General features: G+C 44.1%; 1 protein-coding gene across 2 annotated transcripts in view; it reads left to right on the forward strand.

Moving 5' to 3' along the window:
- Positions 1–547: 547 nt before the first annotated feature.
- The window catches only part of LOC137433041 (rho GTPase-activating protein 22), a 103,299-nt gene continuing 89,336 nt past the window's right edge, over positions 548–14,510 (forward strand). The window contains exon 1 of one of the 2 annotated variants that reach the window (XM_078783894.1): positions 548–744. In XM_078783894.1, the coding sequence (XP_078640020.1) occupies positions 684–744 (61 nt within the window). In that variant the 5' untranslated portion in view covers positions 548–683. The remainder of the gene's footprint in view (positions 745–14,510) is intronic. The other variant, XM_078783893.1, reaches the window with a different exon arrangement.

Below are 14,510 nucleotides of genomic sequence, written 5' to 3' on the forward strand. Positions count from 1 at the left end.
TAGGTCAACCAACTTGGCCACTAACTCAAGACCCGATGATCTTAAGGAAGTCATCTTGACTGTTAACTCAAAACCCAATGATCTTGTGGCAGCAACCTTGACCGCTAACTCAAGACCCGATGATCTTAAGTCAACCAACTTGACTGCTAACTCAAAACCAGAAGATCTTGAGGCAGCCATCTTGACCGCTCACCCACCAGCAGGCTTAATCGTTGGGCAGAGAACGTTGAAGTCAGAAGGAAGAATATCTGGAGCATTTGCCTCTAAGAAAAAAAGAACCAGTCGAGGCTGATCAGGAATAATCGTTATTTATGTACTTTGGCTTCACTTCTTTACAGGACCTGAACTGCTGTGGTCATAATCTCTTAAGCTCTGTTGCACCTGATGAGAACAAACCACGTTCGCCTTTGGTCGTCACCATAAACCATTTCTCATTGGCTACGTCGTTGGAAGTGATGGTTTCCCTTGTGGTTTTGGAGAGCGAGTGACGCAGACTCCCTTTCCATATCGGGCTCGCCGTTTGGGTGAGGGAGGCTGCCTCGTTTCCATTCTTCCTGTTTTTTATTTAATTATTTCACCTCATCCTGAATTGTGGGTGCAGTACATGTGGGTGTACTACTGAGTGCGGCCTTCCGCACGCGTGCGCACACCTTTCTGGCTTACGTCCCTGTGGCTTTCTTGAGATGTCGCTGAAACAGCGACTGCAGTCCCTCGATATCGGCTCCCTGGGTGGAAAGAGACTGGGTATGTTTTCTGGGATACACACCGATACCACTGTGTATGTCTAAAGGTCACTTAATGGTTAAATACATTTTCAGTAATTGAAGGTTATTTGTTATAAAAGGCAACATGAGGTGTTGTGGGACCCTGGAAATGTTTGACTTTTTAGAGTTTTCTCATACTTGTGTCCCTTTTTCATATGTAAATGTTTATAGTGAATTGTGCAGGTGACATTGTCCAATTCAAGGTGTGTATTTTCGGGTTTGTTGATAATGACGCGAAAGTGCATTTGTAGCGTTTCGTTGCAGCATTTTTGTTTTCATTGCCAAGGGAGCCATGTTTGAAATGAACTCCATCTCTAGCTTGTACTTCTCATTGTTATTTACCTGTAGAATATACCTGACAATAATAATCTCAAGAACGGATGTGGGGGTTATAGGTAATTGAGATAATTATCATGAGAAAAGGTAAAGTTTGGATGTTAAGAGTAAGGGTAGGGAGGTTTATTAGTAATAGGTAGAGTTGTTAGGATGTTAAGAGAAAGTGAGTAATATCAAGAGAAGGATAAACTATATTGTAACGAATTTGAGAAGTGTAACAATTTTGGAGGAAGTGTAACGAATGTGAAAAGTATGGTTTTGTTGTGTGTAACACCCTCGTAATGTAAATAATGGTCGCAGCCGTCCTCCTAGTTAATTCCATGAAACTTACACACAGGCCACGATATATCTTTTTAAATAGTTTATTTCCTTATTCTATGTAGGCTATATATGTGTTTCCCACTAGATTGACTCTGCATTGTATCAAACAAAATAAGCGTAGGCCCCTTTCAATTTCCCCAATCATCTCCGCTCTCCAAAGTTCCTTTCAAAAGCGGTGCGAGTGGTGTTCAATCCCGCAAGCCGCCATTGCCCATGTGCTCATCTCGGAGAAGAGGGGGGTAGGAGCCGCCAACTCACAGGCGTGGCACGTCGTCATGATCAAAGGAGGAATCGGACAGCCCTAACAGCCAACCAGCACCGCGGTTAGCGACCCGGTAGGCGTGCCCTCGCAGCCGGCGGCTTGATTCCGCCCCGAGTAATAAAAGCGACTGGAAGGGACTGCTTCGGGAGATGACATGGGAGATGACATGAGAGATGAGCTGTGAGCTGTGAGATGAGAGACGCTCCAAACCAAAAAGGAGAGGTACTTGGAGAGGAGACAAGCTTTGGAGAGACGCGCTGAGAGGAGGGAGACGGCTCCACCAGAAGGAGAGGAGCAGGTGTGACCGAGCCAGCGCGTGACGTCCACAGCATCAGCAGCGTCGACGCGACCGAGGGTTTTCCCGCCAAAAACGCGAAGAATTGGGAGCTGCTACCTCCAGCCCTGCCGGTTGCAGGGACCTGACCCTGCCTCCCTCTCCAGCAACCCACCTCCACCATTTCCTGCCTGCAATTTCCCCCGTGTAAGTGTGAACGTCGTCTGTCCTAATCGTTGTCCTGGGGTTAAGTAAATTGAATAGTATAAGCTAACGATTCACTGTGTGACTGCTTCTTCCATCCATTGCTTGTAAATAACTTTGGTCGCTCCTTCTTTTTGCTTGTGTGTGTATAATAAATCTGTTCTTCCTCCGTACTCTGTCTTCTTCTCTTTTCCTTCTCTTTCGGTCGCTTTAGAGGTTTCCAAATTGAATATCTGTGGTGCGATCTGGTCAACGTTGGGGGAGTCGGGCCAATTGGGGATCCTGTAACGGTTGCGGTGGACCATCTGCTCGGCCCAAAGTAACATCTAAACCGCAACTATAACAATATATTAGAGACACCCAGCTAACACAACACCGTTGGTGCAACGTTGTGCCACCCCCCCTTCAAAGGTCGCCCCCCCGCCCCCCCCCCCCCATATAGTCGCCTGCGACTTAACTTCGTCGGGCCGATGTTGGCTGGGCTATAGTTTTTGACGTTGGTCCAACGTTGGCCCAACGGTGTTGTGTTAGCTGGGCACCTACTCTTCGCTAAAGACTCGATGTGGGATCTTGAAGGTCCACGAACAGTTAGTGATGGTGGACATGTGCTGCAGCGTGATGTTCTGATGGACGATACGGACAGTGCAGCCTCGCCCTACGTGTGAAACACCTGGGTGGCAATTTATAACCGCGTCGAGATTCAAACTCAAACCAGATGGCTCAGGTGAGTGTGCATACCTCCAGGGTGCGATATCGGACGAGTGCATGAGAGTGGACGGACATTTTGCATCGACAATAGATACGTGTCTGTGATAGCATCAGTGATGGTGGGTGAAGGCAGACATACCTTGTCTGACTCTGTTTGATCTGCGTTGCAGGGAAACCCAATTTATTTATTTATTTATTTTTATATTTTAATACTTAGATCATGGTACGTATAGAAATTTAACCCAAGTGTAAATACGTACTTGCCATCGCGAACGTCAAAAGGGAAACGCACAAAATGTATTGCAAGGATAAAGCTTGTGGGCAGGTATTGTGTAAGTAAAGGTCTCACGTTAAAGATATTGTGGATAGAAGGTTCCAGAACTGAAGCAGGTGCACAACAGAGGGTTGGTACATATTTCTATCAAAACATGGAAGGTCATCATCAAGTCAAGGACTTCTGTTGGAGCAGTGAGGATGCTTCACCCCACATGCTTATCACTCGGCTAGTCTGTCTGGTTGTCACGAACAAATCCTTTCCTGCAATCCTTGCAACAAACGAACCATCTGGTTCTGAACTACACAACCTAAACTTCCACATAGGCTCCAGGAAATGGTGCAGGGGATGCTGAGATCCAAGCAGATCTCACTTTTCGTTATTTTTCAAATGCCAGACCAATGTTTCCAATGTTGAAGAGTACCAATGAATGGATGAATATGATTATTTTATTTCCAAACTTGTACAACCTTACATTTCACTGGCGCATTCGATATGAACCGTATACTGTACGCCTTTGGAGCTATCGACACGATCTGTTTCCTTTCCCATGAAAAGCCACAAGCACGCCATCGCTGCTGATCTTGTTCCTGTGTGAGTCTGCATCGTATGTTTCTAATGTTGTAAAAGAGGAGGTCTGGCCAATATAAACTTTTTTTGGATACAAGGTCGAGGCTCATGGAAGAGCTTGTGCAATGGAGTAATAACCAGTAGTTTGAGAAATCATTCAAGGGAGTGCAAGTGAAAATTTATAATAATAAAAAAGAAAACAACTCACCTGGTCTTGTGAATCCTTCATTTACAGTGACTGCGCTCTGGGAATAGGAACTTCAGAATCTTGAAGATTTACGACGAAAAATCACCAATGGATGGATTTGTAGTCCTACTTCACAAGTTCTTGTGTAGTTTATACATACATCAAGGCTTATGAAAATGTAGGACAGAGGGTGAAAGATCAGCAAATATAAAGTGGGGCAAAAAATGCAGAACAAGGGAGAAAGGTGAGCAGATATAAAGTGGGGCAAAAAATGCAGAACAAAGGGAGAAAGGTGAGCAGATATAAAGTGGGGCAAAAAATGCAGAACAAGGGAGAAAGGTGAGCAGATATAAAGTGGGGCAAAAAATGCAGAACAAAGGGAGAAAGGTCAGCAGATATAAAGTGGGGCCAAAAATGCAGAACAAAGGGAGAAAGGTCAGCAGATATAAAGTGGGGCAAAAAATGCAGAACAAAGGGAGAAAGGTCAGCAGATATAAAGTGGGGCAAAAAATGCAGAACAAAGGGAGAAAGGTGAGCAGATATAAAGTGGGGCAAAAAATGCAGAACAAAGGGAGAAAGGTCAGCAGATATAAAGTGGGGCCAAAAATGCAGAACAAAGGGAGAAAGGTCAGCAGATATAAAGTGGGGCAAAAAATGCAGAACAAAGGGAGAAAGGTCAGCAGATATAAAGTGGGGCAAAAAATGCAGAACAAGGGAGAAAGGTCAGCAGATATAAAGTGGGGCAAAAAATGCAGAACAAGGGAGAAAGGTCAGCAGATATAAAGTGGGGCAAAAAATGCAGAACAAAGAGAGAAAGGTGAGCAGATATAAAGTGGGGCAAAAAATGCAGAACAAAGGGAGAACGGTCAGCAGATATAAAGTGGGGCAAAAAATGCAGAACAAGGGAGAAAGGTCAGCAGATATAAAGTGGGGCAAAAAATGCAGAACAAAGAGAGAAAGGTGAGCAGATATAAAGTGGGGCAAAAAATGCAGAACAAAGGGAGAAAGGTCAGCAGATATAAAGTGGGGCCAAAAATGCAGAACAAAGGGAGAAAGGTGAGCAGATATAAAGTGGGGCAAAAAATGCAGAACAAAGAGAGAAAGGTGAGCAGATATAAAGTGGGGCAAAAAATGCAGAACAAAGGGAGAAAGGTGAGCAGATATAAAGTGGGGCAAAAAATGCAGAACAAGGGAGAAAGGTCAGCAGATGTAAAGTGGGGCAAAAAATGCAGAACAAAGAGAGAAAGGTGAGCAGATATAAAGTGGGGCAAAAAATGCAGAACAAAGAGAGAAAGGTGAGCAGATATAAAGTGGGGCAAAAAATGCAGAACAAAGGGAGAAAGGTGAGCAGATATAAAGTGGGGCAAAAAATGCAGAACAAGGGAGAAAGGTCAGCAGATATAAAGTGGGGCAAAAAATGCAGAACAAAGGGAGAAAGGTCAGCAGATATAAAGTGGGGCAAAAAATGCAGAACAAAGGGAGAAAGGTCAGCAGATATAAAGTGGGGCCAAAAAAAATGCAGAACAAAGGGAGAAAGGTCAGCAGATATAAAGTGGGGCAAAAAATGCAGAACAAGGGAGAAAGGTCAGCAGATATAAAGTGGGGCAAAAAATGCAGAACAAATGGAGAAAGGTGAGCAGATATAAAGTGGGGCAAAAAATGCAGAACAAAGGGAGAAAGGTGAGCAGATATAAAGTGGGGCAAAAAATGCAGAACAAGGGAGAAAGGTGAGCAGATATAAAGTGGGGCAAAAAATGCAGAACAAAGGGAGAAAGGTGAGCAGATATAAAGTGGGGCAAAAAATGCAGAACAAAGGGAGAAAGGTGAGCAGATATAAAGTGGGGCAAAAAATGCAGAACAAAGGGAGAAAGGTGAGCAGATATAAAGTGGGGCAAAAAATGCAGAACAAGGGAGAAAGGTCAGCAGATATAAAGTGGGGCAAAAAATGCAGAACAAGGGAGAAAGGTCAGCAGATATAAAGTGGGGCAAAAAATGCAGAACAAGGGAGAAAGGTCAGCAGATGTAAAGTGGGGCAAAAAATGCAGAACAAAGGGAGAAAGGTGAGCAGATATAAAGTGGGGCCAAAAATGCAGAACAAGGGAGAAAGGTGAGCAGATATAAAGTGGGGCAAAAAATGCAGAACAAAGGGAGAAAGGTCAGCAGATATAAAGTGGGGCAAAAAATGCAGAACAAAGGGAGAAAGGTGAGCAGATATAAAGTGGGGCAAAAAATGCAGAACAAGGGAGAAAGGTCAGCAGATATAAAGTGGGGCAAAAAATGCAGAACAAGGGAGAAAGGTCAGCAGATATAAAGTGGGGCAAAAAATGCAGAACAAAGGGAGAAAGGTCAGCAGATATAAAGTGGGGCAAAAAATGCAGAACAAGGGAGAAAGGTCAGCAGATATAAAGTGGGGCAAAAAATGCAGAACAAAGGGAGAAAGGTCAGCAGATATAAAGTGGGGCCAAAAATGCAGAACAAAGGGAGAAAGGTCAGCAGATATAAAGTGGGGCAAAAAATGCAGAACAAAGAGAGAAAGGTGAGCAGATATAAAGTGGGGCAAAAAATGCAGAACAAAGGGAGAAAGGTCAGCAGATATAAAGTGGGGCAAAAAATGCAGAACAAAGGGAGAAAGGTCAGCAGATATAAAGTGGGGCCAAAAATGCAGAACAAAGGGAGAAAGGTCAGCAGATATAAAGTGGGGCAAAAAATGCAGAACAAGGGAGAAAGGTCAGCAGATATAAAGTGGGGCAAAAAATGCAGAACAAAGGGAGAAAGGTGAGCAGATATAAAGTGGGGCAAAAAATGCAGAACAAAGGGAGAAAGGTGAGCAGATATAAAGTGGGGCCAAAAATGCAGAACAAAGGGAGAAAGGTCAGCAGATATAAAGTGGGGCAAAAAATGCAGAACAAAGGGAGAAAGGTGAGCAGATATAAAGTGGGGCAAAAAATGCAGAACAAGGGAGAAAGGTCAGCAGATATAAAGTGGGGCAAAAAATGCAGAACAAAGGGAGAAAGGTCAGCAGATATAAAGTGGGGCAAAAAATGCAGAACAAGGGAGAAAGGTCAGCATATATAAAGTGGGGCAAAAAATGCAGAACAAAGGGAGAAAGGTCAGCATATATAAAGTGGGGCAAAAAATGCAGAACAAGGGAGAAAGGTCAGCAGATATAAAGTGGGGCAAAAAATGCAGAACAAAGGGAGAAAGGTGAGCAGATATAAAGTGGGGCAAAAATGCAGAACAAGGGAGAAAGGTCAGCAGATATAAAGTGGGGCAAAATATGCAGAACAAAGGGAGAACGGTCAGCAGATATAAAGTGGGGCAAAAAATGCAGAACAAAGGGAAAAAGGTGAGCAGATATAAAGTGGGGCAAAAAATGCAGAACAAAGGGAGAAAGGTCAGCAGATATAAAGTGGGGCAACAAATGCAGAACAAAGGGAGAAAGGTCAGCAGATATAAAGTGGGGCAAAAAATTCAGAACAAAGGGAGAAAGGTCAGCAGATATAAAGTGGGGCAAAAAATGCAGAACAAAGGGAGAAAGGTCAGCAGATGTAAAGTGGGGCAAAAATGAGACAGGTAGACAAAAGCATGAGGGCTGGTGGGGACAGAGTCCGACAAGGTCTCATTGGATGTATAACAATTAAGGATTAAATACAGACTTGGCATTTAATATGGAATCTTTTTTTTGTGGGGATGAACTTACTTTTCAAGATGACTTAGAACCAAAAGTTCATTGGAATTATGTTGAAATTATTCTAGATTTTGTTAATGTGACCTTTAAAAGAAACAAAAACCACATTTGACATTTCAAAACAAATAAATTGATCCTTGAAAGTGATGTAAACTGATATTGAACTCAATTCATGGACAGTACTGTGTTAAACTTCTGTACGTTTTCCAGAAGTATCTCTTTATTTTGCACATTAGCCAAAAATTTTTTAACAAAAACAAAAGTTAAATTACGACTGGGATTACGGACAGTAAAATTACAGTTCAGTACTTCGTGTAACCCCCACGAGCATTCAGGAGAGCACGTACATGTTGAGGCATGCTGTTCACGAGATCTGCCGAGTTTTGGACAGGAATCGCTTGCCATGCAGTGACAATAGCCTGCTGCAATTCACGCACAAAGGTCGGCTGCTGGTCCAAGTTGTCGATTTGATGCGTTAATTCTGCTCACAAGTTCTCTATCGGATTCATATCCGGGGACATGGCAGGCCACTCCATATGCTCTACACCACGGTCAGGAAGAAAGTGTTGGATCATGTGAGCACGATGAGGCCGTGCATTGTCATCTTGGAAGACAAAGTTTCCTCGAAAGGCTGCACGAGCAAATGGAAGCAATGTTTCTTCCAAAATGGCCCTGTACTTGAACTGGTTCAGGTTTCCATTCAGAACAACCAGGTCAGTTTTGCCCCCTGCATGAAAAGCAGCCCAAACGGTCACCCCACCACCTCCAGCTTGGACTCTTGGCACTATACAATCTTCGTTGTGGGCTTCATGCACTTGTCTGCGCACTCGGACGTGGCCATCTTGACGATAGACCAGAAATCTAGACTCGTCACTGAAGATCACGTGATTCCAGTGTCCTGGCTGCCATTGGCGGTGCTCTCTGGCCCACTGCAATTGGCGCTGGCGGTGTTGTCTGGTCAGGCGTGGCTTTCTCAGGGGACACCTGGCACGATAGCCTGCTTGAACCAGTCATTGGTTGACTAGCCTTCTGGATACAGGCACATTTGTCAGTTGCTGCCACTCAGCCCTAAGCCGATTAGCTGACTTGGTACGGCCATTGCGGACTAACCGGTGCAGCTGGCGATCATCCCTCCTTGTGGTTCTGCGGGGACGTCCTGGCCTCGGTATTGGAGTAGGGACACCCCTCTGAGCATTTCGTTTCAGGATCTTTGACACCTGACCTTGAGTGATGCCATACTGCCGAGCAATAGCACGCTCTTTCATGCCGTAATTTCGTAAAGCCACCACTCCATGACAAACAGCATTGTCGAGTTGACGGACCATCTCCAGAGGAAGCGGCAATGACTTTTGGAGACGTGCAGCAGTTGTTTTCCACTAATACAGAATGCAACAACCCTTGTATACCCGACTGTGAAGCCAATCGTCAAATGCACCTGTCCGTACATTTTGCCACGCCACCTGTGATATAATCTTGTTGTTGACTTCTTGCTGCGACAGACAATCAGTGACATGGTTCTTTTAACAAATAAATCACCAAAGTGTAAAAGAAACTCACCAGATTGATATTGTTACGGATCGCGGATTAGATGTTATTTCGACCGAGCGGTGGTGTATTACCGCGACCTAACAGTTATTCCCCGACTAGACCCCGATTCCACCCAAACGTTGACCAAATCGCGCTATGCTAAATCAATGATTGGAAAGGACACAACGACTGGGATAAATGAAATGACGCCAGGGGTACAGTTCTCAAGACCTCCGGAGGAGGGTATAATTAGTGGTGGAGAAAAGGGGTAGATTACAAGGTAGAGTGAGGTAAAAGACACAGAAGAGATAGGCACTTAGATACAATCTTATTTTATCCCAGACAGACCACACACAAACGGAACAAGGCTGACTTACACAGGGATTGATGGCAGGGAAGGACAGGTAGTTCGATAGCACAAGGTGCACCTTGGCTCGGGGACAGGATCAAGCACGGTCCAAGAGATGCAGGGAGGCCTCACAGCGCTCGGAGGTGGCGTCTTTCTTTCTCCAAGCTCAGCGCGCATCTGACGTCACCTCCCTCTCGGCTGCGCATGCTCAACGGGGAGTGACACGCCCTCGGCTGGTTGGCTCCGCCCCAGATGGGACCAGTCCGCCGCTTCCATTGGGTGCAGGGGGGTACCGGGCTCCGCCCTTGACGAGGAGCTGACAGCGAGCCCCTACTTGGTAACCCCGTCGAGCACATGTTCGATGGCGGCTCACTGGGAAGGCCCCGTGCCCTCCCAACACCCACTACCAACCAAGCCGGAGTGAGGACGCGCACTCCCCGCGCCCGCCGCTGCTGTTGTTGTTGTTGTTGTTGCTGAACCGTGAGGAAGAGCTGCGGGGAGGTATTGGGAGGTCCTAAACTTCCTAACGGTGCCATACAATCACATTCTGGTGCAACGAAGGGTCAGAATTAATGGAAACGAGTCCTTAACTGACATAGACTAAGAATAACTAGCAAGATGTCCTATAGTTGTCTTACATGAGATGCGGTGAACCTGGGCACGACATTTAATGGGGGAAATAGGGCGAGGTCGGGTCTACAGAGTGTTGTTTACAGAAAATGGGACTAGGGAATGGGGGATTGGGGATAGTTGGGAAGTATTGAGGAAATAGGGGAATATTTACAAGCGGATATGGATGGATGCAAATCCCATATCCGCAACAATATACTGAGTTAAGAAAGTAAACCCAAGTCAAGAAAAAAAATATATTCCATATTAAATGCCAAGTCTGTATTTGAAAAATGAGGATGTGGCTGTTCGCAGAATACTTTGAAGGTTTTGAGGGAAGAAAAAGTACGAAACAGACTTGTTACAATGATCAGGCGCTCCCGCACTCTAAGTGAAAATACCCATCGCATCCCAACTTCGTCGGACAATGTGCTGCGGAACATTCTTAGAAATGCACTTTATAATTTTTGTCATTTTTGAAAGAAATTTTATTGATCACAACATCATGCACTCTATATCATAATTTTGAGATGGTTCCACTGTATTATGAATAATTATAAAGGGGGATGGGAAGGGAGGAAAGGGGGAGGAGGTGGTGGGAAGATTGGAGGATGGGAACGGGGGAGTGGGAGAAGGGTGGAGCAGTGGGCAGGGTGGGGGAGCAGGGATATGGGGACTGGGGGGGTGGGTGGGTGTGAGGGAGTAGGGGAGCAGGGGAGAGCAGGAGGGGAGGAGGAAGGGGGCAGTAGGGGGACAGGGATGGGGGGAGATTTATTGTTCAGTGTTCTAGCTCTTCCACCAGGCTTGACTCTCTATATCAAAAAGAAAAACAAACAATCCTTGTGGCCTTGCAATCCATGGCAGAGACTTTACGGCTGGGACTTTACGGTTGGGACTTTACAGCACGGACTTTACGGCATGGACTTTTATTACAGCAGAGATTATTCTGGTCGAGTTTCTCGATCTACTCGTGTGTAGATGGCGTTCAATGGCTTGCGGTGTATTGTGATTGCATATTTTTTGTTTCATCAATTTTTTCTTTTTGTGATACGAGTGCAATACCTCATCGCCAATGCTGCTTTCTCCCATTGGAGTCATTGTAATCGCTTCAGCCATTATTGTGCTTGGCTGGCTGAGGAAAGAAAGAAGGACAATTCAGCGGTTTAGCGATCTCCTGATTTGGTACTCCAGCGATGGATTCTGATGTCTTTATCAGTCTTGTTAGTTCTTCAAACGCTCGAGAATAAAAGTTATGAATTTTCAAGATTCATAACTTCCTTCTATAGTTGCTTTCAGCATATCATTCTGTCCGAGTTTGATTGGGCGGCCATCTTTTCCCTGTGCCCTCCCTCCCTATGAAGCACTGCCATCCTCCAAGATATATATATTTCATGTATCCTGACCACAAAGAAAGTATATCAGGAAGTGATTTGCCAGTGGTAATTCGCATAAGAAGAATTATAAAAATAATGTTAATGCAAAAAATGTTTTTGAAATGGAAAACACCAATGTATGTCAGATTTTCAGCCCTAACCCTAAGTCAAAATTGAAAATAATAAACAAAAGTTAAAATTCGCCATTTTCTATATCTCTTCTCCATATAAACAACTTAAATACGCTTCCGGTGTATGAGCCAGGTAGGAAAATCAATTTGATGTTTTGAACATTCCTTCTTACATATGGTGCCCAATTTATATATTTTGAGCTATTTTTTTGAGAATTGCTTTTATTTTCTACCATTTTTGTACTGTATTTTGTTTGTTACATTGTAAGTGACCAGTGCTTAACATCATTGATATATGAAATGTAATGATGGTTTTTTTGGAGATAGTGTCATGAATCCTCAATAAATTAAACAATATGTCTGCTGCAGGTCAAATGCTACATGGACCTCCAATGAACGTTGTTGTTAGGGGTGATAAAGGTTTTATGGGAAGTGTCAAATCATTCTATTTGTAGTTTTTATTTTATACTTTATCACATTCAGTATTGATTAAAAATTGAAATATCTGTATCCGATAGGCAAGTGATGAGGACGTACCTGGGATCCAATTGTTACGGAACCCAACGTCGGCCTATGGTTCCCCTTTGAGGGGGGATTAGTCCCCTCGCTTGTCACTGACCGACGTGGTCCCTGAAGCTGCACCGCGACCTCCGGAAAGGCCGGTGAGCAGCTTCGTTCGCGACCGCGGATAAGATGTTAATGGATTGCCGAGCGGATGGCGGCCGCGGCCCGAACCGTTAACAAAGACTAGACCCGATTCTGAACGTTGGCCAAATCGTGCCACAGGTATTCAATTGGGAAAAGACAAAGACGACGGATGTGAAGAAGAAGAAGACAAGAGGTAGGAAATACGAATAGGATTTATTACTATTTACAACCAAAAGAAACCAAGGAGAAAGAAGGATAATAAAACAAAGGCAGAAAGAGGGATGGACCAGAAGGACACAGTGAAACTTAGCTTACCTATGCAGTCTTAATTAATACCCAGGACAGAACAAACAAAGACGGACTCACACGAATGGGGAATTTACAGGCAGGAATGGAAGGACTGGAATGGTTTGGGACGGCAGAGAAGGGGAGGAAGGCACGGAGCTGGCTGGAGCTTGATCCCGCACGGGACGTCGGGCTGGACCTCGACGGCCACCGATGCCACCGCAATCTGGCGTCCCAGGACGTACCGGGTCCCGGACGTACCGGACGTACCGATGAGGCTTACCCAGCAATATCAGGTTCAAATCCAGTTGAAGGTAGAAATATTCAGGATTTCGATTTCAAACTACTGGAAACCAAACTGGTTAGTCTCTAGATCATTATCATACATCAGTTGGATTTTACCCTTGATGGAGGAGGTCTCGTGTACACATGGTGACCATGCACACTTACTTGTTGACACGAGTTCCTTAGGACAGCATGAGATTAGCAAAAACATGCTACCTCTAAACATGTCACTGTGTCTTCCTCCCAGTAAGTATGATCTTTCATCCACTCTGTTATGATGGCATTACATACATACACACACACACACACACACACACACATATATATATATATATATATATATATATATATGTATATATATATATATATATATATATATATATATATATGTATATATATATATATATATATATATATATATATATATATATATATATATATATATATATATATATATATATATTGTTGTGGATATGAGGATTGTGTTTTTTTTGATTGTTTTATTCTGGACCCTCCTGCCTCCAGTCTGTGTATAAAGGTCAAAGGTCGTTCCGTAGTTATTTCATAAACAATCACGTTAGCCAATCATAGATTTCCTCCTTGTTGGTAGTTATTTCCTTATTCTGTGTATTAGGCTAAGGATTTGTCTTCCATTAATTGACACTCCATTGCACCAAATTCAAATACAGACTTGGCATTTAATATGGAATATTTTTTTTGTGGGGGTGAACTTACTTTTCCAGATGTCTTAGAACCAAAAGTTCATTGGAATTATGTTGAAATTATTCTAGATTTTGTTAATGTGACCTTTAAAAGAAACAAAAACGACATTTGACATTTTGAAACAAATAAATTGATCCTTGAAAGTGATGTAAACTGATATCGAACTCAATTCATGGACAGTACTGTGTTAAACTTCTGTACGTTTTCCAGAAGTACTCTTTATTTTGCACATTAGCCAAATTTTTTTTGAACAAAAACAAAAGTGAAATTACGACTGGGATTACGGACAGTAAAATTACAGTTCAGTACTGCGTGTAACCCGCACGAGCATTCAGGAGAGCACGTAGACGTTGAGGCATGCTGTTCACGAGATTTGCCAAGGTTTGGACAGGAATCGCTTGCCATACAGTGACAATAGCCTGCTGCAATTCACGCACAGAGGTCGGCTGCTGGTCCAAGTGGTCGATTTGACGCGTTAATTCTGCCCACAAGTTCTCCATCGGATTCATATCCGGGGACATGGCAGGCCACTCCATATGCTCTACACCATGGTCAGCAAGAAAGTGTTGGATCATGCGAGCACGATGAGGCCGTGCATTGTCATCTTGGAAGACAAAGTTTCCTCGAAAGGCTGCACGAGCAAATGGAAGCAATGTTTCTTCCAGAATGGCCCTGTACTTGAACTGGTGCAGGTTTCCATTCAGAACAACCAGGTCAGTTTTACCCCCTGCATGAAAAGCAGCCCAAACGGTCACCTCACCACCTACAGCTTGGACTCTTGGCACCATGCAATCTTTGTTGTAGGCTTCATGCACTTGTCTGCGCACTAGGACGCGGCCATCTTGACGATAGACCAGAAATCTAGACTCGTCACTGAAGATCACGTGATTCCAGTGCCCTGGCTGCCATTGACGGTGCTCTCTGGCCCACTGCAATCGGCGCTGGCAGTGTTGTCTGGTCAGGCGTGGCTTTCTCAGGGGACGCCCGGCATG

The sequence above is a fragment of the Myxine glutinosa genome, chromosome 8, assembly GCF_964187855.1.
Source record: "Myxine glutinosa chromosome 8, kmMyxGlut1.1, whole genome shotgun sequence".
Classification (NCBI taxonomy): Eukaryota; Metazoa; Chordata; class Myxini; order Myxiniformes; family Myxinidae; genus Myxine; species Myxine glutinosa.